The sequence below is a fragment of the Larimichthys crocea genome, chromosome VI, assembly GCF_000972845.2.
Source record: "Larimichthys crocea isolate SSNF chromosome VI, L_crocea_2.0, whole genome shotgun sequence".
Classification (NCBI taxonomy): domain Eukaryota; kingdom Metazoa; phylum Chordata; class Actinopteri; family Sciaenidae; genus Larimichthys; species Larimichthys crocea.
In genome coordinates, this window is record NC_040016.1 from 8,551,456 (window position 1) to 8,579,096 (window position 27,641).

Below are 27,641 nucleotides of genomic sequence, written 5' to 3' on the forward strand. Positions count from 1 at the left end.
TATATACTGAACTTGAAAAAACTTGCAATACTTTGCACTGCACAGCCAACTCTCACAGAATCAAAAAAAGAAATATGTCAGAGTTGGCTGTGCAGTGCAAAGTATGGCAAGTTTTTTTGCAATACTTTGCACTGTAATTTATACTGATAATTCTGTTTACTTTACACTGTGCCATATTGCCACACGGATTCTTCAGTTTGTATATATTTTTAGATTTTTATATTTTTTTTTTTACATCTTTTACTTATATTTTATATTTCATCTTTATTGTTGTTTGCACCAGGATAAGAGGGAAACGCAGTTTCAATTCTCTGTATGTCCTGTACATATAGCAGCATTGATAATAAAGTTGACTTGAACTTGAACTTGAACTTGAAACTTGAAAGTGGCAGTTAAAACAACATCACTGCTTGGTGGAAAATATTCAAAACGTTTATCCCACACGCTGAAAAATGGTGTGTGAGAAACAGGGTGTTTCTACATACTATTATACGTCATGAGTCATAAGTTAATGAAATGTTGCCCCAACCTGCTCGGCCAGATCAGCGCTCCGGAGGATTTCTTTCTCTTTTTCCAAAAACCACAGGATTGTGCTTGCCAAGGCACACGGGTCATCCAGGTACCTCTGTCAGGAGAGAGGTCAGATGGATGTCAGTAACAGTAACCACACTAAAAGCAAGTACTCACACCATGAAAACTGGTCTAAAGGAGGCTGATAATAACGATATTTCGGATTTAAACAAGTATGTCACCCAGTGTTTTTGTTGTCCACACAAACCTGAAAGTTCTGTTTATAACGTCTGATGTTGTGCTGCAGTAAGAACGACTCCTCCTGCACAAAACGGCTGTGTTGGATATCCAGATTCTCCAGCAGGACCTGGAACAGCACCATAGCCAAATCATGGTCCCGGGCTGCTCGTTGCCTGAAGAACAAGCAACAATAAAATATTTACTGTAAAGCACTGAAGAAAGGCATAATGTGCCAAGATGTGGTGTTGTTGTTGTTGTTGTTGCCTCACCACTCCTGCTTCTCTATCCAGGCTGACAGGTAGTGCCGCACATCCATAGGCAAAGCATCCCTGTCGTAGAGCTCGTGGAGCTGCTGTCCATAGACAGCAGGTAGCTGCCTCAGTTTCTCCCACTGTGCCATCCTAAAGGTAGATAGATAGATAGATAGATAGATAGATAGATAGATAGATAGATAGATAGACAGATAGATGTACTTTATTTATCCCAAGCTGGAAAATTACAGTGCAGCAGCAGCATTACACACAGTGATGATAGACAACATAAGAATAAAAATATAAAAATATAAGGACAGACTATACATAATAAAATATCAAAATAGCAATAGTAAATAAAATATATTGGACAAAAGTATATGCAGCAAATTGGCAGTGTTGATTTGGTGCAAAGTAATAAAGGAGAAATGTAAATTATGATTATTTTTAGCTGTTATTATACAGAGAGAGATATTCATGCACTCAGACACATTCAAAGCGTGTGTGTACAGTGTGTCCACTGCTACTAAAAGATTGTGAAATCCAAGAGACAGCCTGTGTTTGCATTACATTTGTATGTCAGGCTGCCAAAGCGACAGTAACAAAAGCTTTACTCACCTTGATTGACGCGGTCAGTCCTCTCAGATATGTTCAGTACCTTCGCTTGCAGGTGATTTAAAACAGGCGCATAGCGAGCTCTTGTGTTTCTGCGTTATTAGCCAGATATTAGTCGAGTTATAAAACAAAACAACTTGCACAGAAAGCAGGCGTGTGCTGTTATTTCCTCGGTTTTTCGTTCAGTCTTCATTGGATGTCCGTTTGTCCCTCCCTAACCGCGCTTCGCAACCTAACCGCCGGGCGCCATTTTGGCTCTGACACAACGGCCGTCAATGGGAAGTGAAGAGCCAAGATGTCTGCCGCAGGAGGACGCAGTTTCCAGCACGGGCTCAGAGCTGGCAGCTCATTGGTGGAGCCGGACACGGAGCAGCACGCGCTCGTTGGTACACTCCTACGTCAGTCTGTCCCGGCGGGCGTGGCCCAGCAAAATAGAAACTTATGGCCCCGTCTGAGGGTTTCGCGAGAAATGACGCTGTGAAAGTGAAGCATGTGACGCACACATTTCCAAACAAGAGCACAGGCTGTGACTAACTAACTAACTAACTAACTAACTACAATTAATTATTTACTAACAATGCACCACATTTTATGTTTGACCTTTAAATTGATATTTGCATGTAAACTCCCCAAATACAACTTGAAGTAAAAAGTAGGTTATTACATAACTAGTTATTATCCACCACTGCTTGCACCTAAATATTATAATATAGACTCATGGTTGTTCTATCTTTTATTTTGGCAAACGTGTCAGCTAAATGACTGGACAGAGATAATATTAATATACATTTTATTTGAAAGCGCTTTTCGGGTACTCAGAGACACTTAAATCATCAAACAATAAAAAGACAGTGCACTAAAACAACTTAGATATAAACATAAAAGCAATTTTAAAAGGTGTGTTTTTGTTAGAGATTTGAAGGTGGGCAGGTCATATAAGACCCACCCTGCCTCCTGGTAATGGAAAATATTATGGCCAGCTCCGGCGTTAGATACTCGTCAGGTCAGATTGGTGCACGGTGAGCTGAAAACTAAAAACTACAGAGAAATTCATAATTACAAATAATCTCTTCCACAATGATATACGAGGATTAGCCTTAAAATAATAAGACTGATTTTTGGTGTGTTTGTTCAACCAGTTGTGTACTGTATCACTTAAAATAACAATAATAGTATCACATGGTTGATTTATCATTCGTTCAGTTCACACACTTTTCACCAGTAGATGTCAGACTGACACAACATTACATAAATAATGCAATATATTATCTTTAATTAGTAAAAATATAAAAAAAATATATAATAATTTATGTGTATTTGTAGACTGTAAACTAAAATATTTACATTTAATAGTATCTTTAACAATAATAAATATTATATATATCCATATAAACAGAGGGATTGATTAATGCACGTGCAATTGGTCCAGGTTTATGGAAACTGTCCTGACTCTTTGTCTTGGGTTAATAGAACAACTAGAGTCTCACACACAGGAATAAATATCTACTGTACATGCAGGATAGAGCCACACGGCTGCTGGAGCTTAATGGACGAGATTATTTTATTATTATTTGTAAATAATACATTTCTCTATGTTTTATAGTTTTAGCTCACGTTCATCCAGTTTCTGACCTGACTGATGCAACTGGAGCTCTTATTAAATTAACTTTTTTACCATTACCAGGAGGCAGGGTGGTGTTTCTGTTTATCTGATTAAACAAACAGTCATTTTTATATCTCTGTCCAGTGCTTTTAGATGGCTAATGTGCTATATATTTTAATTTATTATAATTCTATTATAAAATATATATATATATATATTTTTTTAATTTTATGTTATATTTTAAAGATAGCTATTAGCTATTATATTACTAACTGTGGATTCATCAGTCTGATTAATTTACTTGAAAGTGTTTTAAAGTGTTTGTTTTGATGAACATGATAAAAATCCATCCAGCATTTAGGACAAGACGAAGGCAACAATCTGTCATAGATTAAAATGCACACACACACAAAGACATTGATCTCACTTGACGAGTTCAAATAGCTGTGAAAACAGAAACTCTGCACATGCTCAGTCCAAAAAATGTTTCTCTGGGTGTGGTGCTCTGTCACATGACTGCACCCTGCCAGCACACCTGAACTCGTCCTGAACCTGCGCACACCTCGTGTTTCTTGGAGTCCTGAATAATCAGGTTTGTTTAGATTAACTTCTCTGCTATCACCATTGTCTACCTTGCTCTCTCACCATCCCACAGTAAATAAACGTGACTTCACTATTATTTCTTTCTTGTAGCACAAATGTAGTTACACAAAATTAAGGTAACTTCCACAGCTGTCATCATATACTTGCTCCTGACTGATGTGTCTGTTTGCACGTTTGCATGGTAAAGAAGAATTCTGTTTGGAAAGGAGGCGGAGGATCGGAGCAGGAGTGAAGAGCTGGGATTTTCTTTTATTTACACTCCTTCATTTCTATGTCTGCAGGAGGCTGTCATACTTTCTTCTTACAGTACACTGGGTATTTTAAAATAAGCATTTAGAAATGAGATCTGCATTATGCTTCTAAAGGTCTGTTTACATTACCATGACACCAGTAACCTATTAGTCTCAACCTATTCAGTGCAGTAAAGACAAAGAAAAGAAAAAAGACTACTGACGCATAAACACAAGAACAACGCATGTTAAAAAGAGTTTAAAAACTATCCTGACAGAATATTGCAGCTAGTTAAAGGAACACTTTATTTAGCATTAAATAAAGTTTAATGTGAACACACACAACTATGTCACTGTATGCACACAGATTTATTATACAATTTATTGACACAAAAACACATAAACCAACAATGTTTAGTTCCCCGTGTATTTGTCCCTGCAATTACACCAGAGGTGAGGATGTGACGTGAACAGAAGAAAACACAGCGGATGGAGAGCAAAAACAAAGTGTTGAGGGATTGAAGGTTTTATTTCCTGAGACCAGTTCTTCAAAAGCTGCTGCTTGATATGAACTTGTTTGACTGTTTCATCCACTAGCAAAAAATATTTAAAGGGTCAAAGCTTACTTTATGGCCTTATGTATTGTTTACAGATTGTGTAATTTAATTACATTTAAGCTACAATGAGTCTCTCGAAAATAAAATAATTTACTACATTTAGAGTCTAACTCACATCATCCTTAATGAAGAATAATTATTGTGTCAAATGAAGTTTACATGCGCAGTAACACACTTAATCTAGATTATAACTAACACTGATCCTGTGTCATTGTTTAAAAAAAATGTATCATCTAATTACAAGGACGTTTATTGCCAAAGCTTCACAGATTTATTGCTCCTTCAGTCTACTGGATGGTGAGGACGCCCTCCTCCCAGCTGAACTGGTTCACCAGCATGTCGTCTTCCTGCTTCATGGAGTTGAGCAGATACCTGACACCAGCTTTCACACCGGTCTTCACCCCTGCACCCAGGGCGTAGCCTGCCACCCCAGCAGTCCCCCCCGTGGCGACCATGAGAGCATCTGTGCCGAGGTCAACGGCACTGAGGATGGCTCTCTCCTTGGCTGTTTCAGAGCAGTTGACTGAGGCGTAATACACAGCTGTGCCGAGGTTGTAGAGGGTGCTGACCGCAGGGATCCACTCCACCACGTTGTACACGCGCTCCTCGCTTTTGTTGATGCAGCTCCTCTGGGGGCTTCGCTTCATCCGTCGACCTGAAGCAGCGGGGGTCGAAACATCCTCCCCTGAACCACACTGACGGATCCAGCATTCATGCTCTGTTGATTCAGATGGCAGGATGCGACTACCTTTCTTGAACACTGCCTGGTACTTCCCAGGTTTGAGTAGTCCACTGCTCGTCACACCAGCACACAGGACTCCCAGTCTCTCACAGGTGCTCACAGCTTCCTCCAGATCACCTGTGGCTCCTTCTACGGCTCTTCCTACCAGCGTGGTTCCATTCATCCTGGTCCAACCTTCGCAATGCCCTTCCTGCTTAGAAGTACCTTCTCCTATCATGGTCAGCTGTTGGATGTTAAACATCACAGCCTCTATGTGGCGCCCAGCTTCATCTCTCTCTGAAAGCAAGGCTGCAGATGCAGGTGCAGATGTGGACTTGCGTAACCTCCTTTCTATCAGACTTTCCACCTCCATCAGGAGCTCCTCTGTATCTACTACTCCCAGCAGGTCGTAGAGCTTGAGCACTAGGGTCTCTGCCTCCTGTGCACAACCTGCCACCACCAACACGGGCACCAAAGAGAGACCCAGCAGCTCCTGGGGGAACATGGAGGATGCTGGGTCATCCACAGTGCTAGCAGACAGCAGCTCCTCACAGCTCACGTTCCCTTGGATGTGGAGATGATCTCGAATCTGCCCCTGAAGCTTCGTCCTAAGGTCTGATATTATATCTTTAGCCGATCGGACACTCTCCTCTTTTTGTGCAACCACTGATACAAGACCAGGTTTGCCTGCAGATGGGGGTCCATGCTGGAGCTGGGGTCCCAGGAGAGACTGATGATCCTGTTTGGCTGTCTCCTCTACCTCTCCATGGAAGTCAGCTCTTGGAAGCAGAGTGTTTCTCAGTGCCAGAGGAGGTGGCACCCTGCACAGAGCCTGTTCATTCAGCAGGAGTTGGATCACAATCAGCCACTTCAATTTAATGGACATCATTCCACGCCTTTTTTCCCTCGAAGCCACTACATTAAACAAAAGAGTACAAAGAAACAAGCCAACAACACAACAGATGAGATCTCGTTATACAAATTGAATTAACAATTTATTTGAAATACTGGAGAAAGATAGTTGTTGAGTCTCAATCCCAGGACATAAAATACCAACTTAAATGAGCATGAATGAGTTGTGTGGCTCACGCTGTGGACTCTACAGGAGAGCCCGGCCACAGCTGCAATGAGATCGGCCTCAGTATGACCCCACCTTTAATGTACCATTACTCTAAGCCAAGTAAATCTTCCAAATGCAGAGATTAATTGGCCAATATCCAGACAGATTTATGGCATCACCGTGATCCATGCAGAAACTACTAACATATTAAAGACAAATTCTTATTTGGTAATATTTCCAGCGTTACAATTAACGGTTTATCTAATGATTTGAGAATTTTAACGCAGTCTGCCAGCAAAATAAAGTTCAAAAAGGAGTAAAATTAGCTTTTTGCATGAGCAGATATTTCAAAATAGAAGATATACAGAATAGAAAGTAGAGGAAAAACATTGGTCCAGTCAAATAAATTATATTTCAAAATGTTTTTCACATGTTCTTAGCAATGTTAGACAGAGCACTGCTTCCCAACACGGAGCCTCCACACTGAGCTGAAACATTTGGACATGCATGTCCTATTTTTTCTGCACTGACTACAATTAAAAATAGAAACCACCCACAGCTATTTCATGTCACTGTGTTTTTTAATCCTGCGGCAGCTGGTGTATGTGTCCGGCACCTACCTTAATAATAATCAGATCTGGAGTCCAGAGTGTAGCGACCAAGATGGCTTCAGTGTGTAGGATGCCTTTTTGTTTTTCCTTTCCCCCCTTTTTTCCTCCTCAAAACATGCATAACAATCTTCTTTCTCTTTGCCTCCAATGAGAATCTCCTTCTTTACACATGACAGTCCCACAGCCCTCCCACTGTCCCATCTGTCTTTCAGCTCTCGCTTCTCTTTGGCCTCATTGCTCAACAGGGAGATCAGGGCTTGCATATTGATTCACGTGGGGAAAGTCCATGTGTTCTAAAGCAGGTTTTGTTTGTCTGCCCCTGCTATCCTCTCATCCCCCCCGTCCGTCTGCAGCCTCTTTCTCAGTCGGTAGGTTTTGTTTTTGACCCAGATACTGGAAAGAAATCTTCCCTCATGCCGTGAGCAAATGTATCTCTCATACAGCCAAGTGAGGGAAAACAGAGGGCTATCTGAGGTAAAGACTGAACTCACAAGAATAATATTTGAAATATATACAAACATATGATCATATAATTAACCCTCATGCATCACTATGGACATTTTTGTGCATTTGGGCATATTTCTCATATTTCAGTTTGTCTGTGTTAGTGCGGATGGCAAGTCTGTCTCTCTCAGATTTTGATTCAAATTTTATTTTTTCAAATATATCAATAAAACACAGTGAAAGAAAAACTGCTATAAAACCTTTACAAATTAATATTTTTCTGCTTTTTTCTGCATAAATCTCTTAAACAACTTCAGCCCTGCTCAAATTTTTCTGCATAAATCTCTTAAACAACTTCAGCCCTGCTCAAAACTATTCAGTTATTTTCAATTTCAATTTTAAGCCTTTAAATGATGAAAAAAAAGGGAAAATAACTCATTGCTTGTGTGTTTTTCATACAACAACAAAAGTAATCATTAAAAGGTTGGTTCAGAAAATGATGTTTTTATCCTTTCAAGTCTTATTCACTCCCACCATAGCAACTGTTGGTAAAAGGTAATCTCTTTGGCAATCCCACCCAGAATAGCCCGACTTTGCCCCTGAGCACGCATCACTGTATGTGCCACGTATCTCCAAAATGTCAACTTTTCATAAGATAAGAAAAACACCCTTGTTTTCAGGTTTGTGATCTTGTATTTTTCAGATCATCCACTGAGGTTTTTTAATGGTTTCCATAGCTTAAGAATAAGGACTTTGAACGTCAGAATACTTTTAGCTCATCTAAACAATTCAAAATGTGTTTTTATATTAGACAGCGATGATATGTCAGTGTCAGTTAGAAATGTGACCTGAGACTCCAGAGGTTACGTGATGTTTCCCCCTCATGTCCAAACAGAAAAGACCAGATAAGGTTCATCCAAGACCAACTAGTCTGACCAAAAACAGGCAAAGATTCACCACTGTGGTGCAAAAACCTGTGTTGGATTTAACTTACTCTGAATGAAGCAGTATATAAAGAAACTGGATACAGCTGTGAGGTGGGGCTCCATTTATTCTCTAGTCTGAAATTTCAGGTTTATTTATTTGTCACATGCAGGTGAACACAGGGTCACACAATTTAATGTGTTGGATGTTCAGCTCACCATTAAGAGCACTAATTGTGTAACAATTACACATAAAGAATAAAAAATAGCTAAAGATGTAAAATACAATACACATGGTATAAAAGAATAATATAAAATATACTTAAAATAGAATATTAAAGATATAAATACACTATACGAGTGACAAGGTTGTGTCAAGTATTTGAGAAGTATCACTGTATAAATAGATAGATAAACATACTATATAAATAGGATATACTACAATATTTAAAATATTGATAGTCAGAGCAAAGTGACTCTTGATTCTCACGAAAGCAGCAGATACGTGCTGCATAAACGCTAAATGCTGCTTGTCCGTGTATAGTTGCAGATCAGCTCATGACAATTTGACACATCTGGACAGTTCATAACGTAGCAGCAGATGTATTTTGTCTTTCACAGCTGTAGGGGGTGATGTGTTAACACAGAAGACACTAACATAAGTAACATCCCCTGCCAGTATACTGCCAGTTTGCCCTGCAGTCCTTATAATATGAGGGTGTGTATATGTACATGATGTTATCTTAATACTGGGTGCAGCCAAACATAAAGATAAAAAAAGTAAGGTTGTGCAAGGATACAAGCACCTGTCTAAAAGGGAAAGTTTTCTACTTCTCATACAGCCACAGTACATTTAACCTGTAAATTAATCATTAAGTGAAGCTTTTTATTACAGGACAAACATGAGCGGAGAAGGTTGGCACCATGCGGTGTATGAATGTGTCTGAATGAGTGAACGAGATATGTAGTATAAAAAGACTAGAAAGGTGCCGTATGCAGTACAGCCCATTTAAATGACTCGTTCCCCCTCAGCTCTAATTTTAGCGTCTTTCAGCTCATTGTTTTGTTTTACAGCCTACAAAGATCAGTCAGTGGAGATCAAGACAGAGTTAAAGGAAGTACAATAATAAACTAAAATCAGGTCGCATAGGTGACATAACTTTAACTGAGATGTGTAAATAGGTTTGCCATATCGCTTTTTATTTATCAATGACGTGTTTGAGGTTTAAATAGTTTCAGCCCATTCTTATTTCTGCTGCATCATTTTGACAAATAAAAAAAGGGGAACAGCCTTTATTATATAAGTACAATCAGTCAAGGCACAACATATGAAACACGTGACTAAAAAAGTAACTAAAGGCAACTAAATGAACGGAGTTTAGGGACCTTAAAAGAGGTCAACAAAACAACTGTACTGAAGAATAAGGCTAACAAAACAAGTAACATTCCTCTATAATGAGACATGAGGGCAACATACTGTATTTAGTGGTAGACCAAGGCGATGAACAAACACAGGGGAGGACAACATAGACAAAATAACTAAAGCGACAGAGAACTGAGGGATAAATGGTAAAATTGTGCCATGCCCAGAAGGCCTGACCCAAGCTGTTTCCTCATATGCTACGCAACCTTGGCCTTTTTGTTCTGACCATAAAAAATCATTTTTCTGCCACTGACAGGCTGGTACGTTATACACGTTATCAACATCTGTGAGCTTTTTCAATCTGGGCACATGAAAATGAGACAGACCTGCTGAGGGATGGGACTGATTGAGACGCCCACCAAGGAGACAGGAAGCGTACACCATCTCATATCGTAATGGGTTATCGTTTGTTATAGAGCATCTTTGGGAGAACTCCAGAGAGAAATGAATATGTCGAACCATAAATCGCATGAACTTTGTTTGTTACGTACTTTTAGGTGAATGAAAGAAATGTAGGCGCACCTGCATACATGCACAATGTGCACTATTATTCACATCAATTAAACATTATTTTGTGATCTATTTTTAATCATTGCCTCTGTGACAAACAGTTAATAGTGTTCTTTAAGACCCTTTGAGCACATCCTGTGCTCAAACTGTAAGCAGAAGCGAGAATACCAACATCACCTGTGTCTATGCTGGCTGTTGATTCTTGAGGATCTGTTCACGTCCGTGTCCATCTCTTATTCACTTTCCTTTCTCCAAACTAAGAAATAAAACGACAGAAGGAAGAATTTATGGTTTTCATTGGCTCCTCGCTGAGACGCTGCTCCTTCACTGTCCCCTGCTGGAGATGGAGGGAGTGAGGAGTAAGGAGGCCCCGTGCTACACTAGAGAAATAAAGTTAAAACCATTAGACTGAAGCAGAAGTACCATACTACAAATTAAATGTTTTGAATTATTGGGTGATATAGCACTGAAGGTGCTCTGTGTTCTCACCTGTTTCACTCAGCGTGGACATCAGGAAGCAGCACGTCTGGTTTCGATAAGTGAATCATTTGATAACTCTGAAAATTGGCTGGGGTGTGAAAGTATGATAGTTAATTGGAGCACGTGTTTACATCGTCATTTCTGTGGGGAACTGAGTAGAAGTAACACTAGTTGAAGGATAGAAATATTTAACCCCCAAGAGTCCAATCAAAAATCATCAGATCGTGCTGATGCAAGCTGACCTTTCTGCACACAGCTGTGGTTTGATTAAGCATCAAGGTGTGTGTCTTGAGAGTATTGACTTATCATCATCACCACCATCATCATCATCATCATGATCCCAGTGCAATTATCATGTTTGAGTCAGTCATGTATTGTCGCTATATTCACTAACATGTTTCTGGTGTAATATTTTTAATCCAGACACAGCTGAGCCTCCAATTCGCTGGATTTCAGCTTTTCTGAAACTGAATAAAGTTCCAGAGAAGAAAAATTAAATAGAAACTTTCCAAAGTTACTGTGGAGACTGTCGGAACTGGAATAAATAAAGTTAGATGGGTTTTCCTTCTCAAACAAAGATGCATAATAGCATTACACTAGTCAAGGAGGAAAGTAAAACCCAAACATGTATGTTGCTTTTTCTTTCTTCTTGATACAACGTCAGGTTTTCGGACGGCATTTGTACTGTGTGTGTTTGATCTTGTAGACAAAACATAACACTGCAAAGTCAGTCCTCAATATTTATTCATGTGATAAAACACGTGTGTAACATAACAGAGTTTTAGGTTTAATCATCTTACATGTAGCCTACAACTTTGATTAACACCAACATAGTGAGCTTCATTTTTAATGGACGAGAAATTTCTAAAGTGATTGAAAACATGTCCAGGTACATTTAAGGAAAATTATGTAATATAATAAAAAGCTCCATAATGTTGTGGAGAAATTTCTTAAGTCAAAGGTCAATGGTGAGGTCAGGAAGGAAGAAAGTGTTCAGGAGCCTCTGATGTCTTATGCTGTATTATTTATTGACGCTTGATCAAGGAGAATTAGAGACACTCTCAAAGTTCATCAGAAGTGCCTGAGTCTGTCTCACATTCTGACGAACTCGTGATGGTGGATAAACTTTAAACCCCAAGATAACACCACAAATACTACACGCCCAGAATTAGTCAAAGAGAATGTATTTACTCATGCAGGTGTTATTATCAGCATATTCTAGTCTGGAGACACAGATGTCTGTTTACGCAGATTGGACCGTCAACGGCAAGCTATCTATTATGTCTCAGAAGGCAGCAACAGGTCTCTTTGACCCTGGCCACCACAGTGTTGAGATAGACTGGCACCTGCTGTTCTCAACCAAATCCAAACCACTAATACTGCTGAGGACCTCAAGGTCTACACGTGACTTTTTGTAACCTAAGGACAGAAAATTCCATAACACATAACAATGCTGAAAAACAGCTCCTCTTAAAGTTTGGAAGAGGACTTTAATCCATTGTGATTGCTTTGCCCGTATTCGATATTTGATTGTTTGCACTTTTGAATCCCATCTACTTTAGTAATGCCACTCATCTTGTAATATGTAATACACATTTCTATTATTTATGATTGTATGGAATTAACACTGAAGACTCGCCTTGGCTGAGAAGTTAACCCAGACCGGCAGTGGTGTTGACAGGACGACTGCATACCACCGAGTGTGCTCCCACCAGTTTGTCAAGATTGTTCTTCAGTTAAGAACTAAAAGCATGAAAGGATGGATCATATTTCAGACACAATGTGTGCCTCTGTTAACCTGACAACATATCTTTACTCTCAGGAGTAAAGATATGTTGTACAAAGTGGGAGATTAACTTACATACAACACGGTGCTGTTTTCAGAATACCACTAACATCATGAAGCCAGTGTTTGTAGTAACACGGTCAGTGTTCCTCCTTCAAAAACCTCTGTAACAACAAGTCATGTGGTATTTATTTATTTGTGGTATTATGTGTTGTATTAGTTTTTCTTGGTTGAAACCAAATGACAGGCATCCAGAGTCTCTCGTTAAGTTGTTGTGTGTGCGTAATGTGTAAAACAACAGATGGTTATTTTAACACTTCATTAAACAATAAACATATACAGTGTTAATTAGTGTTCTTCGGAGGTGCTAGGTAGATTTTGTTACCTGTGGACAGAGACGTGTTAGCGGTTTCCCCACTGTGTCCTGTCTTTGTGCCAAGACAATTCATGTATAAACACTATGGATCAATACAAAGTTATATGATTTGTATTTTAAACCATGTTTATTAATAAGTTCTTGTGATGTTTTTACGTCGGCAAATAATCAAAATGAAGTCACGTTGCTTTCAGACTGGTTTCCTCCCATTGTTTGGTCCACACCAGTGATGCACTGACAGCTCTGGTGCTTATTCACTGTACAGGTCTTATCTACTTTTACTGCGACTGTTCTTAAATTATGTTTTTTACCCTATAGGTCTTAATTTACATTTGTTTCGTTGTTGTAGTTTTATGCTTTTTACTCTTCTTCTGATCTCTAGTTTTTCATGCAGCTGCTCTATTGCTAGTTGTTGTCTATTTCTGTTCTTACTCTGCTCTGTGAAGCATGTTGAGCTACGATTCTCTATGAAAGGTGCTATATAAAAATAAATAAAGTTGAAGTTGAAGTTGAAGTTGAAGTTGAGTTGAGTAGATGGATGGATGGATGGATGGATGGATGGATGGATGGATGGATGGATGGATGGATGGATGGATGGATGGATGGATGGATGGATGCTGCATTAGGTCTTCAGGGAGGCTGTTTTGTGGACCACAGAGAGAAAATAATGCCTCGTCGTGGGTTTTCAGTCGGACTTTTGGTGTGATTGGAAGGCCACTCCCCGAAGACCTGAGGCTCCCAGAGGCTTCATGGGTCAAAGGAAAAACACGAATGAGCAAACAAAGCATGAAAAGTTGTAACCCGATAAACCAGAATGAGCTGCAGCGTCGTTATTAGGTCAGCTCTGACAACATGATTTAGGATTCGGTTTGCCAACAACATTTCAGTCATGCAGTTTTCTGGTGAAACTCAATGCTCCTCAGCTCCAAGCCAATCAGGCCAATCAGAAATGAAGTGTCCCATTAAACTTATAATGCAGTGTGTGTAAATGTGTGTGTGGGTGTGCTCAAATGGAGTGGAAAAGGACAATTAGAGAGGTTTATTTGATAAGAAAAGACTGACGGATTAAATCTTTACGAACAAACAAAAACTGTTTCGCGTTTGTGTGACGGAAGTTTGGTTTAGTTTGATTAAAAACACGAAACATCTATTTTAAAAAAAATACCACCACCAGCCTGGCATTGGTTCGGCAAATTAGTCTGGTCTGGGTTGGTGCTGTATGTGAGGCTTGAATATGACCTTATGAATATTAGGTGGGTGTAATCAAACTTTGGACTTTGTGTCTGTGGCAGGAAAGGGTCAGCCAGAAGGCTTCCGCTTGGCCATTGATTGAGAGTGTGTGGGAGTTATTTGGCTCTCTGCTCTCACACACCAGTCAATGACAGTGTAGACAGAACAGCAATATCCGCTCGCAGGGCGTTCGCTGTTTCCAAGTGAAGTTTACAGGCACATTATACGTTAATTTCTCCCGGGACACACACACACACACACACACACACACACACACACACACACACACCCCCTGTAGTTCAGTTTTTTGTTTGCAGTTATAATAAATATAATAACATAATATAATATGATATAATATAATATAACATTTTTATTGTTTATTTCATAATACATGACACAACAAGTGAAGACTGCATGATTTGTTTTATTTTCCTATGTTAGTTATATTTGATTCCCAAAAAATTCATGTTGAATCTTTCAATTATTAAAAAAAACTGTTGAGATGATGCTTCAGTGTGTGTGTGTGTGTGTACGTGTAGGGGTGGGTTGGGGGTTTTGGTGGCGGGTGGAGCTCTAATTGGATTACAAATGAGCTGAAGGGCTATAATAATTGAGGGAGAGAAGCTGCTGAGTGCAAAGACAGATTTTGAGTTGAGGTAGAGCTCCCTGACATAGAATTATATCACTGGCTCAAGATTAAACTCTTACCAGGTAAGATTTTCAAGCTATTTTCATTATGATTGGTTACTCAGTTTAATCCAATATGATCTCATGTAATGCTTATTTTTTAGAGTTTTCATTTTCATACAATTTTTTTGCTTAATGGGTATCTTATGTGCCCATTATTTCCTAGTCATACTTTTCTAATAATTTGTTGGAAGGCCAATGTTTCTCAAACTTTTTACAGTGCGTAGACCCTGTTCAGATATGGACAGGAAGAAGGTTTACTCCTAATAGGAAGAATCTTTCTTTATTGGTGCTCCTAATCTGCACCTCTCTTCCTTTTTAGTTCCCATTCGGGGTCATGATTTACTATCTGCCTGTCACATTTGAGCTTGTGACGATGGATGTATGCACGCTACATGCTACCTGCATGAACGTGATGTGGATATAAAGCAGGATGATATTAAAACAAAATATTACAGGATCTCATAGTTGAATTTAGTTTATTTAAATAAAATATATATATTTCAGAGATTCCTCTGGGGAACACTCAAGGGAGCTCATGTGAGTCATGTCAGTGATGAGGTTTTACAACCTGAGATGTTTAGTCAAGTTTTAGTGGAGGAGTTGTTGAGGGGCATTTCCTTAAAAGAGCTGTATCTTCTAAACCTAATAACATATTAATTATTAACCAGACAAAAGCATATTTTTACTTGTTCAGCAAACCTGCCTTTGGCTAAGTTTAGTCCTTTAATACGAATTTATTAACTGGGAGGTGACTAAATTGATACTTTTTATATTCATTGCCAAATAAATGCCAAATCACCAAAGTTATTCACAAGAAACCTATAAATAACATCATAACACATGCTTAACCTATGCACTGTGATAAATGAACACGTTATTAGGATCACATAATACCTGAAGTCAAAATGAGGAAAATCTGCTTAAGGTTAGCTTGGCAGGAAATACCTGAACCCTGTGGTCAGACTCTGGGGTAGATAGTTTGATATGTTTTCATATAATTTCATTTAAATAAATATATATCAGAGATTCCTTCAGGTACCACTACAGGAAGGTTGCGTACCACCAGTGGTACTTGTACTAGAGATGGGCAAATCAGTTTACATCAAATCTTTCATGTCCAGAAAAAAAGGAAACTAGTTGTTATTAAACCAGATTTAATTTGTCAGAATGTTCATATCAGTGGTGCTGTGATCACATTAACTATATATACTGTATGTATATAAATATATATTGACTTAAGGCTACACAGGCAGTTCAGCCTCTGACACCTCTACAAAAGGAGTGTAAAGAGCAAAGATCACAAAGTGCTGTGAGATCAGTGGCGTCCCTCTCTGCCTTTAAAAACCTCCCAGCTCTTCAGAGAGTTCTTCCTCTGCATAGCACTACCAACAAGTGGACATATCTGTCACAGTACTTATTGCTGCACTAACAGGTCCTAGTCACACTGTATTGTTTATACACAGAGCTTAATAAAGAGTCATACTGTGATCTCACAGCTGAGGGAAACATCAGCACATATATATATGTGTGTGTGTGTGTGTGTGTGTGTTTGAAAACAAAAGGAGGATTTCTCTGTGTTCTATTGTAAATGACAAGTTAATGAAGGACTGAGGCACTCCTTTAGCTTTGAAGTTCATAGTTCAAATGCTTTAAAAACCTGTCACTTACATAATTGCACTGTGCGACAGAGGAGACATCTGTGAGCTCAGGAAAAGGACTATGACCTACAATGCAATGCTTTTTAAAAAACAAGTGTTTGACTACGGTTACAACTTTTGCTGTGTCAACTGGTCGCAGAATACGTTTGTACATGTTTGTTCACTTCCGCCCCGGAGATATATACATGTTTGGACAGAAAACTCTCCACCTCAAACACCAGAGGCAATCCATCCTTAAAAAGTTTGACAAATAAGACAATAACGTTCGAGGGGAAACTACCTCTCTGTTGTGTTAATTTCTGATTCACTTCATCGATATTTCAGAGCGATGGAGAGAACTTCAACCTGCTGCACTCTTGCTTCAATGGTCGCTTTAGTCATCCTCATCTTATTTCCAGCGAGGGCCTGTTGTGAGGAAGATGTCTACAAATCACAAACAGAGGTCAGAGTAACTACATGTATGAGAGGTTGACAAAGTTATGGCCTGATTTTCGAAGTAGAAAGCAAAGCATATAACATTTTGTTGAATTTGTCTTGCAGGCCAAGCCAGAGTGCCGCGTTAGTGGAGATGAGAAGAGGTTTGATGACACGGACTGGGACAGCTTTGTGAGTCTAATGGGAAGGAGAAGTGCCGCTCAACCAAACAGTGAGTTATTTTTATTCCGGAAACGCCTCGTCCTATCGTTGTAGTACTCATCTAACCCCCAAACTGTTTCTGCAGGTCACAGAAGCACTCCGCTGTCGAGAAAAGGTAAGAAAGCATCTCAGTATTTTCTGTAGTGACCTCGTCTGTATCGCTCTATGGGACTGTAAATCACTTCCTGTTCATCTTATGCAGAGCACGCGGATCACATCCTCGCGGCTCTGCTGGGACGGCGAACAAGTGAGTAACTACAGCAACACTGAAAGTAATGAATTCAGCAAATCATGCAATATTCTATCGATTACCCTGTTTTACAGTGTTTTCTGGAGGACAAATATACAGATATGTTCACCTTGGTAACACTTCATTATTTGACCTTTGGAGGACGGTACAGATGATGTTTGAGTTTTGAAAAAAGAGCAAAGATATTTAGGTTTTTATAAAAACAGATAACTTTTTTAAAATTAATATCCCCAAATTTAATTATTACACAAAGATCTGTACCAAGTAGGTCATTTTAGAGTTAAAAAGAACCGCAGACTCCAGGTTGGAGACAGACGTAGACAAGCTGTCATTAACAGGCTCAAACCAGCCATTTATACCCACACAGCTTACTTACATTTCGGTCTGTCTGATGATTGGTCAACTGAACAGATCTTTAATGGCAGACGACTCACTTACGGGAGGCAGAGCTGATAAATGTTCGCTCCTTATTGTGAAATAAATAAAATTATCTTTATTAATTATTAATCTCAACTGAACTTTGTTCTCTCCATTCAGGACACAACGCTTCCGATAGAGGAGATGTCACGACTTTACAAACTCAAGACTGGCTGTAAACTGTCTTCACAGCTACTGTATCAACCGAGGACGACGTTATCGACCAGAGACAGATGAAAAACATTATATTAACCATGCATGGATGCTTTTCTACTGTCAGTGGAAAATGTTCTGACATATATCAGTGCAATATTGCAAAAAACAAATGTATTACAAAACAAATGTACAATAAAATCTGCATTTATTTAGTGATTAAAGTACAATTTACTGAAAACGATCCCGCACAGGTGTGCTCACACACACACACACTCATTTACACGCTTAAACGTGTATCGACTGAATTTCGACATCGATAACAGCATAAATACATTTCAAATATAAATACAGCACTGTACACCTTTCCCTTTGAGAAAACTTGAACACTGGGAGAAGATTGTCGATCACGGGCATCAGAAACCAGACGTGGTGGTTAACAACAAGGTGTGTAAATCTGCACGGCAGTCCTTTTGCTACTGAAATGTTTGAAAACTGGGAAATCAAACAAGCTCATTAATAACACCCGCTCGCCAAAAAAAGCATAATTGAAAAACATGCTGATTTGGTTTGAACTGACCTTTTCCATTTTTAAAACAGCAAAAATCAAAACAGGATGCTCTGTGCTCGCGTACAGAAAACGGAGTGTAAACACTTACGAAAGGCGTTTTGACAAGCATCATTATCTCATACAATTTGAAGGAGAGAAGCACGTTGTAGGTGGTAGAAAGGAAAAAAGAAAAACAGCACTTATAACACTCAAAGGTGCATGCAAGTGTCAATCGTTTGAACCGTTACGGATTCCCGAAGCCATTTTCTGTATTTGGTAATTACTCTCTCCCATTAAAATTTATTCTGTTTGGTTACAATTTAATAACAGAACTGCAGTGAATACATTTAAATATATTCAACGTACTAACTTAAAAATAAAAATTTAAAAAAAGTCTGGCCCACAAACGATTGGAAAAAAATCACAAAACATTACAGGAGCTAAAATTATATAAGAGAAATCAAACACCGTCCTGAACAAGCCAAAGGCCAAACTCATTACATCTTAGGGATTCAACAAAACGATCGTCTATCGTGGTAATGTCACAGTGCAAAGTCATGTGTGCAGCCGACAGCTCATACAATCTTATCTTACAAAGGCACAAAGCTAATAATGGGTCCACTGGAGGAACAATGAGGGGTGTGTATCAGGAAGTACAGCTATACAGACACGTGCCACGGACGATGTGAAGTGAACACGAACTTCCACTGAAGGACTCTGCACCCATGGGCACTTGTTTGTACAGTGACGTTAAAAGTTTAAGGCTGCTGTATGTTTGTACATCGTTCACTTCGATTACAATGAAAGCGGTTCACTCTGCCACAGACAGGTGTCACAAAGTGAAAAATTATTTCTATGCCCGCCCCTTGATTCAGATTCACTCCGAAATCTAATCCGTACTTCCTCTGATGATGCTACACCCTCTAAAAATATTATTTTTTGTTAACATAAAGTTCTGGAAAGGTAAAGGTGTGATATATTTGCACTTATACTTACATTAAGGCTGCAAGATCACTGCTGAGACTGTAATCACATGCAGCATCATTTCTGAATGTTGAACATTTCACAGTATCTAAACAAAGACTGACAACGTCATTTATAAAGCTGAACTCATTAGTCAGGAAATTAATTGGCAACTACACTGACTGACCACTTAAGTATTACAACTCTGCCATAAATTCCACTTTTATGAATCTTACAATGTGTGACTGTCAGAGAGGTAATAACTTAAGTTTTGTGTTTATTATTGAAGTCTTGGCGAGGGTTGTGCATTATATTGAATGGTGTTTATGGTATTTTGGCCCTCTCGTGTATGTAAATGATATGGGCATAATATTAAAAACACCTCTCAAACTCAATACTGGAAACCACAACCTCAATAGTAAACATGATAGTTAAACATAGAAGCTTCATAAAAGTTGGATTTATATCCGGATTGTTCAAGTGCACCTAATGAAGTGGCCGGTCAGTGTGTTGTATGATCTTTAACCGAAATGCCAAACATTATATCGGTCCAGCGTCTCATTCTTGTGTTTTTGGACTCCTCACTGAGCTATTTGAAGACTTCACCCATTTAATTTTAATCAATTAATCGAGAAATAATCAGTGGATTAATCAGTAAAGAAGATAAGTAGTTGCAGCTCTTATTTAAATAAAATTATCTAAGAGCTACCGCAGTATACGACTAAATAAAAAAGTTTTATTCCTACACAGAACGTGTGTAGAACATGTAACATCTTGGTCGCGTTCACGCACAAAAAAAAAAAAATCTAAACTGATCAGCTCAAGACACAAAAAATGGGTCTCATTGGCCTCCAAGGCACATAGCTGTCTATGTGTGAAATGAAGTCAGATAAGACTGTGTTGCCCCAGTGGGAGATTTTATCCAGCATGCTGGAGGAAAGCAGAAGAGGCCAAGCTGATCTCTTTTCCAGTGTCGGGTAACAACATACTGGAGCTTTACTTTGGTCTTGAGAAGCTGCAGCTTTTGTTCGCTGATAAAAACGGTGACCTATACTTTAGATTTACACTAAAAACTTCACTTTTCACCTTCCTCTGTTCCTTTCGCTGGTCACTTTCTGACACTTGTTTTCTTTCACTTTACCGCACATGCATGTCCTTAAACGCCACGCGTCGACTGGGCTCTGTTTCTACCTCTGCTGTCGGCTCAGAGGTGGAATGGCCTACAATCAGTCTTCGTACAGGGAGGGGGTAGAAATCCTGCCTTGAACAGGCCGTGTAGAAAGGGCTAATAACTACCTCGCTGCAGAGTGGTTTTACTGGGCTTATATAATCAAGAAAATCAAATTTACCTGCCTCTGGAAAACACTTCCCACACAAGGTTGACATGGATTAAAAAGGTGCTTTAGTTAGTTTTCAAATAAACGCAACATTTAAAAAGAAGACACACGGTTGTAAAAACCACTCAACAAACCTGAAAAACAAGGGTAAAAGTCATAAATCTGATCTGAAACATCCTCACTCGTATGTGAGCACATCTCAAATTAAAGTGGACCGCTTTTCTACTTTTGTAGAAATAAAAAAATAGTCAAGATTATCAGAACAAATAAACAAACAAATCACACATCCCCCTCCTACCTAATGATCAATTAATTCCCATCATACACAACTTCACAGTCCTACAGTTATTTGCCAGCTGGAGCAGCAGGAAGGTCTTCACCAGCTGCAGGGGGAGGACCTGCATCCTTTTTTTTGCCAGTCCTGGACAGATCGTCCCCCTCACCTCGTCTTTTCTCCTGAGAAGCCGGCTCTTTTTTTCCTTCTGCGGCATCCCGTGACGTTAACCGCTCTATACTGTAGCCTTGCGGAGCGGGCGGCTGGTAACGGTATCTGTAGCCAAAGGCACGCAGGTGATAGGAGTAGTACTCCAATAGATACATATGTGGAGCATCTACATAGTGGAAAGACACCGACACGTCCGAGCAGCAGTTTGGACCCTGAAGAAAAACAGTAAGAGCATGTGGTTAATGCTACATTACACAGAAAACAACATTATGAATGGGTGGTAGTCTACAAGTCTACAATGTTGGCTCCACTTACCTCTGAGATGGGGTAGTAGCAGTAGCTCCAATACCAGAAGCTCTTGGGGAACTTGGCGGTGAGGTGCTGCTCCGGCACAAACGGGTGAAATGTCTCCCTGTGTGCAGTGTCTCTGGAGTCCCCTGCCAGCACCCCGACTTTCTCCATGCATTGCCCCATCGCGAGGTCCTCTACAGAGGTAGTGTGCGTGCACTGTTTGCTTTTAAATCCTTCTACAAACCGCCGCAGAGCCTCTCTGCTCAACACGTATCCCGCGCCGCCGCTCATGTAGCCTTGCTTCGTGTAGGGCTTGAATCTTCGCCCGAAGTAAATCGGCTCGTCCGGCGTGTGGTTCGCAAGAACCCACCGCAGGTTGTCTACGATCACGTAGGTGTCGTCGTCCGCCTTGAGGAACCAATCGGCCTCGTTGGCGTGATGCTCATAGGCATAATGGTAGGCCCGGATTGTTTTCCAGTACAGCTGGTCCCGACCCTCCTTTGTACCCAAGCCCACCGTGGGGAAGTCAGGGTCCTCCACAGAGCTCATGAAGACCACGATATTGCAGTGGCGGCTCCACGTGGACTTCACATGCCGAGCCTTCTTCTCCAGGTTGTTGGGCCCGGTCATCACCCAGCAAAGAATACGCACCTTCTTGTACAGTTCATCAGCCATACGGCTGTCCTCACCTGGTAATGAGATATGAGATATGCAGATCACATAACTCCAACAGGGAACAATACAACAGTAACAGTTCCTGGATGGTTTAAGATAAACAGTCTAAAATAAACATGGGCAGGTACATTATAAAAACAGGAGGCAGCACACTTCACTTCCTCAAGGTAAATATTTGATATGTAGTGGGAATGTTATGCAAATGTTTTATTATTTTCTATGAGATGAAGAACAGTCAGAGGTTCAGAGAAACGTCAAAAACATTCCATGTATTTCAACATCTGGATCTGGATGTTGACTTTCAACACGCCCGATTTTGGTTTAAGATTAAGCAATGACATAACAGTGCGGTATGTAAGGCTTGGGAAGCGAGAGTTCTGCAACAATGAGTCACCGCTAATTATACTCGTAAATACATCTATGGTTTTCACACAGAGAACAAGGTGCATCTAAAAAAAAAAAAGAATATTTCCGTCAGAGACCGAACAACCAGCTGCTCTGTAAGCTCTGCAAGTGAAAAAGGCTTATCACAGCAAAGAAAGCAGAGTGCTAGGTCATGTCGGCAGAAGCAGCACTTTGTGTTTACATATATAAACACCCTGCATACGTTTCTCTTAGGAATAGTCACTTCCTAAATGTTGCTTCATCACCCATGTGTTAAAAATAATTTCTGCAGCACCGCTGGGATTTTCCCTGTTTACTTTAACAGCCATGTATGAAAAACAAAAAGGCTTAAACTAATGTTAACAGGCTGGTTACAGTCTGGCAGCTTGGACTAATGAATCATGAAATAAATCAATGTCATGACCACTTTAAAAGTTTTAAAATACTGATTCTCCGGTTCAAGGAAAAGGGTTGATATGACAGCCAGTGCACACTTCGTGGCTGCTGCTGTAGTCCTGCACGACGTCCACTACACATATTACTACTGTCTTTATTGATACCATGTCTCCATTACAGTTTATGATTAGTTAATGATTTGCCAATGATTTCGCTCTATCTCTATCACAGGTTCCACTGCTACTGTAATCATTTTATCAATCATTGTAATTCACTGTCAATAAAGGATCAGATTCCTTTTTGAAAACATGGTTTATTTTAAATGTAGTAGTGTTTTTTTTTACTGTGTGTTCAGGGTTTATGCAGGAATCTTGGGGTTAAATTTAATACCATTTAATACCTTCTAAGTATTTTTTTAAAACCTCGACGTAACTTGCCTTTAGTCCTGTAGCAAAAACAGGATCGATAAAGGGGCACACTCACTGTTATTAGTTATTTACATTTAGTCATTTTCCAAAGCGACTTTCAGAGAAGATGCGATGGCTGCAGTGGAAGTTTGACTGGTGGTGGGACTCGGTGTACTGGACATACTAGCAGCACAGACATTTGATATTAATGGCTGCTCTCCCATCAAGTTGTCAGTCAACTGAACACTGTAGAGCCAACTACATAACTTGAGTCACGCTACTTGATATCAGTTAAAGAAATGACACAATGCCTAAGAGTTCAGCACCACTCACACACATAACCATGTTCTCTAATGAAGGCATCAAGTACACTTGACCAACAGTGTTTTACAGGAGGATGCTTGTGAACAGCTGTTCTATTCACACTTTTTTTTTTTTTGTCTTTTCAACGTAATTTTCAGTCGATGAAATCAAACTTCTTGTTTCAAGTTTTACTCCAGCAATCAACCATGTACAGAACTTCTCAGTATTCACGTTGTACCGTCATACTAACCACAAACTTCTTGACAATCATTACAAAGTTTCAAGGCGTTCCCGTAACTCACGGTGCCGGAGGAGAGGGACAACGCTGAATGCCGTTTTTACGCGATAATGTCCGGACAAAATCTAGAGTAGAGTTGTTGTTTCATTCATACATGTAGCACACAACACTTCAACAGTTCTCACACAAGCAGCTAAACTTTACAAACCGAGTCTCAGCTCTGTGACTTGGTGTGGGTCACACGCACGCTTTAAACAATACCGCTGGCCGCGTGACAATCTGCCAATAAAAACATCACCCCCCTCCTCGGATATACACTGATCTCATAAATGGCCTCTGTGAACTCGCTACGACGGTCTATGTAAGAAATTCTGGCGAACATTTAACAAACTTACAACAAATCATGTGCTATTCTTTAAAAAAATAATAACTTTTTAAGGGCCTTCATTTTCACTAAGTTGATTTACTACCTTTTAATACTTAATATCGCACGGACAGCCTGGTGTTGCTGACACAGACAGAGCTGACTTTCTCTTGAAGTTGAATGTGTCTGAATTTGGCAGTCAGCGTGTTGACTTTACTTCCTCTTTGATGTGTGTATGTGTACTTACAGTACAAGGAAGTTTCACGATTAGATCCCCCATCCTGAGCTACAGAAAACAGGTCACACATTTAGATGACATTAGATAAGTGGATGCAAATACACTGACAGCACTTGATGTTAACCTGACCAAGACACAGAAACATAAATATGGAGGTGTTGATTAGCTCAGTTGGTACGAAGGCTCAGCAGCGGGCCGGGGCTCAAATCCAACCTGTGGCCGTCTGCTGCACCTGAGGCCTCAAAAAATATCTTAAAAAACATAAATATGAAGCACAGTCCAACTGAATAACAGCTGAAGACAAAAATGTTCCAGAGGGAAAAAAAGTACATCTGAGAGTACAGAGTACATCTGATCCAGTGTAAGGAAGTGTGAGAATACAGTCACACATATGCAAAACCAACACCGGCAGATTGTGTTATGTGTTCATGTCTGTTTGCATGTCCACACGAGCAAAGGGAAGATTAACACCTTCACTTCCAGGGACAGCGCAGATTCACATCTATGCTTTGGCTCAAGCTTCCGCAGGAGTGCCTGATTGGTTTGCCAGCCTCGATTAAAAACAAACAAAAAACAGGGATGTTTTTCTAACATTTTGGCGATGTACTTGAGCTGTGTGAAGACACAGCTCGACTCTGCAAAGCTACATGTGCTGCAGAATGTATTGTAGCAACCAACCGTGAGCTGCTTCTTGTGGCAAATGCCCGTTTCAGTCAGGTTTGAAAGAAAATCAAACCGGTTTACGCTCAGACCTCAGTCTGTCCTTGCTGGTTTGAATTACCTGAGATTGTAAATAAGAAACCACTAAACCTGCCTTAATAAGGCTTTAAACGCTCTTTAAACACAGTGCTGATGTACAGCATTGTTCAAGGGATCTTTAACTGTAACATAAATAACAGTGCTGCTCAAAAATACACTGCTCAAAAAAAATGGTGTTAATTGTTCCCGAGAAACAAAAAACCCTTGAATAAGGAAGACTGGATTCAAAGTATCAAAGTTGGATTTATTATTCTTGTAGAAGAAGGAGCGTTTAACAGTGCAACACACTAAAAGGGGTTACAGAGAAAAGGCTCCTCGAGGAGCTCTAACTGTTGGTTCTCATGCATCTTTTTTTAAAATGGGCTGTATCGGACACCTCCCTACTGATACAGATAATATAACATTCCTTTTTTTTGGTTTTCTGCCCAGTAATGAGCATTTTGATTCATGTCCAAATGGTACTCCCATAGCCTGTCTCTCCTGTTCTTGTACTGTTTGTTTCTATTTATCTCTCCCTGCCAGCCTCAGTAAACACAGGCAAAGACAGGACACACAGACACAGACACTATATGAATTAAAACACCTGATCACACCAGTATAATCCTAATTTTTTTGTAACAGATGCGATAGAAGTCAAATGTTACATGCATATTTAAGACAGGTCCATGGTGGAGCTTCACTTTTCAAGTACCTATCTTTTCAAGTATCTATCTATCTATCTATCTATCTATCTATCTATCTATCTATCTTTCTTTCTTTCCAGATGCGTTTGAAGTCAAATGTTACATGCATATTTAAGACAAGTCTATGGTGGAGCTTCACTTTTTTAAGTTTCCAGAGTTTAAAAAAAACATCACGTGAAGCCTGAGCTATTTTGTGTGAGTTGTGTCAGAAGCCAAATGCAATTCATCTTTTTTTGTTATTTTTTTGGACACATAATGCATCGTGCACCTAATTTTTTGTAACAGATGCGAAAGAAGTCAAATGATACATGCATATTTAAGACAAGTCCATGGTGGAGCTTCACTTTTCAAGTACCTATCTTTTCAAGTATCTATCTATCTATCTATCTATCTATCTCTTTCTTTCTTTCTTTACAAATGCGTTTGAAGTCAAATGTTACATGCATATTTAAGACAAGTCTATGGTGGAGCTTCACTTTTTTAAGTTTCCAGAGTTTAAAAACATCACGTGAAATCTGAGCTATTTTGTGTGAGTTGTGTCAGAAGCCAAATGCAATTCATCTTTTTCTTTTTTCTTTTGGACACATTATGCATCGTGCAGCGTTGTGGACGCACCTGTGTGGTGAGGGTGGTTGAGGTTGAAGAGAGCAGACCTCTCCTTCTTCCAGACCTGGTCCTCCTCGGCTTGCTCATGCGGTCTGTCCGGGCTGGTGGCCTGCTGCGCTGGCACAGACCTCTCAAACCACACTTGCCGCAGAAACACGTACAGCGTGAAGGTCCCCACCACGAAGCCCGCATAGAAGGAGAACCTGGATCCGAGGGCCTTCATGCTTTGTCTCACTCGGTTTGGTCGTTCAACTCGGTAGGTGCTTGAATCAAGAGACGCGACAGTGTCGAGCTGTTAACTTCAAGTACCCCCCTCTCTCTTTCTGTGTGTCATGACAAAACTGTTAAGTGTCACTCCCCGTTTTAAAGGTGTGGTTTACTCACCAGCTGCTTCGCAGACACCATAGCAGCTTGTTTGCACAGCGGCTACTTCATCACAACATCTGGAAACATCTTTGAAACTTTTAAACTCTTTGAGTCGAGCTGACCACGACGAGCTCCTCCGGACACTAACTTAGCTCCCGGCTAGCCGCACCAAAATAAAAAATAAAATAAAAAAAGACGTCGTTATAAAAAATATACATGTATATATCGAGGGTGTAAACCGAAATTTAAACTAAATAAATCACCGGAATATTAAATATTTATAAAGTGTGTTTAACAGCTGTCTCCCGGCCTACGTGTTGAGACAAACGGCTAACTGTAGCTCCCGTTATTTGACGGTTAACTTCGTTTCCTGTCGCTAACGGAAACAGCCGAGCAGCTAACTGACCGTTCACACGGATAAACCCGAAACTGTTGAATTAAAATAAAAACAAACAGACTAAAAACTAAAAAAACGCTGATATAAAACTGAGACACAGCGCTGCGTGAACTACCGCACACCTAAACTTATGACTGCAGGCTTCCCCCCCGAAAAAAAACAGCCACTTCCGGTGAAGTTTTTCAAAATAAAAAGCTCAAAG

The 27,641-nt window shown here is 39.8% G+C and overlaps 3 protein-coding genes and 1 long non-coding RNA gene across 8 annotated transcripts in view; 1 reads left to right on the forward strand and 3 right to left on the reverse strand.

The window, feature by feature from the left end:
* stat2 (signal transducer and activator of transcription 2) overlaps nucleotides 1–1,816 on the reverse strand; it is a 13,263-nt gene extending 11,447 nt beyond the window's left edge. For 2 of the 4 annotated variants that reach the window (XM_010747091.3, XM_010747092.3), the window contains exons 1-4: nucleotides 1,620–1,816; nucleotides 1,020–1,151; nucleotides 779–923; nucleotides 530–625 (exon numbers count right to left, since the gene is read on the reverse strand). In XM_010747091.3, the coding sequence (XP_010745393.3) occupies nucleotides 530–625; nucleotides 779–923; nucleotides 1,020–1,150 (372 nt within the window). In that variant the 5' untranslated portion in view covers nucleotide 1,151; nucleotides 1,620–1,816. The remainder of the gene's footprint in view (nucleotides 1–529; nucleotides 626–778; nucleotides 924–1,019; nucleotides 1,152–1,619) is intronic. The other 2 variants (XM_010747090.3, XM_010747089.3) reach the window with 1 other exon arrangement.
* A 2,523-nt stretch (nucleotides 1,817–4,339) lies between these two features.
* Nucleotides 4,340–7,340, reverse strand: apof (apolipoprotein F). Its single transcript, XM_010747088.3, has 2 exons — nucleotides 7,071–7,340; nucleotides 4,340–6,305 (listed from the first exon to the last, which is right to left on the reverse strand). Exon 2 carries the CDS (start codon nucleotides 6,277–6,279, stop codon nucleotides 4,957–4,959), a length of 1,323 nt encoding a protein of 440 aa, XP_010745390.3. The 5' UTR covers nucleotides 6,280–6,305; nucleotides 7,071–7,340; the 3' UTR covers nucleotides 4,340–4,956.
* Nucleotides 7,341–8,363: 1,023 nt separating this feature from the next.
* Nucleotides 8,364–18,964, forward strand: LOC109141532 (uncharacterized). 2 transcript variants are annotated; one of them, XR_003462451.1, is made up of 5 exons: nucleotides 8,364–8,542; nucleotides 16,906–17,023; nucleotides 17,122–17,227; nucleotides 17,303–17,464; nucleotides 18,005–18,964. It is a non-coding gene; the product is annotated as an uncharacterized LOC109141532 (long non-coding RNA). The 2 variants fall into 2 exon arrangements; XR_002042770.2 differs by lacking the exon at nucleotides 8,364–8,542 and adding an exon at nucleotides 14,791–14,944.
* On the reverse strand, nucleotides 18,871–27,609 carry c1galt1lb (core 1 synthase, glycoprotein-N-acetylgalactosamine 3-beta-galactosyltransferase 1, like b). The gene is made up of 4 exons (XM_010747087.3): nucleotides 27,061–27,609; nucleotides 26,686–26,939; nucleotides 21,648–22,312; nucleotides 18,871–21,544 (listed from the first exon to the last, which is right to left on the reverse strand). The coding sequence occupies exons 2-4, from the start codon at nucleotides 26,897–26,899 to the stop codon at nucleotides 21,233–21,235; spliced, it is 1,191 nt and encodes a 396-aa protein (XP_010745389.2). The 5' UTR covers nucleotides 26,900–26,939; nucleotides 27,061–27,609; the 3' UTR covers nucleotides 18,871–21,232.
* Between the last annotated feature and the right edge of the window lie 32 nt (nucleotides 27,610–27,641).

What these genes read in the sequence shown, in the direction of transcription:
- apof (XM_010747088.3), bottom strand. Translation starts at nt 6,279, where the DNA reads ATGATGTCCATTAAATTGAAGTGGCTGATTGTGATCCAACTCCTGCTG.
- c1galt1lb (XM_010747087.3), bottom strand. Translation starts at nt 26,899, where the DNA reads ATGAAGGCCCTCGGATCCAGGTTCTCCTTCTATGCGGGCTTCGTGGTG. An exon ending in CAACCACCCTCACCACACAG is followed by an intron (nt 22,313 to 26,685) that starts GTGCGTCCACAA and finishes TCTCATTACCAG; the next exon opens with GTGAGGACAGCCGTATGGCT. An exon ending in GCTACTACCCCATCTCAGAG is followed by an intron (nt 21,545 to 21,647) that starts GTAAGTGGAGCC and finishes GTTTTTCTTCAG; the next exon opens with GGTCCAAACTGCTGCTCGGA.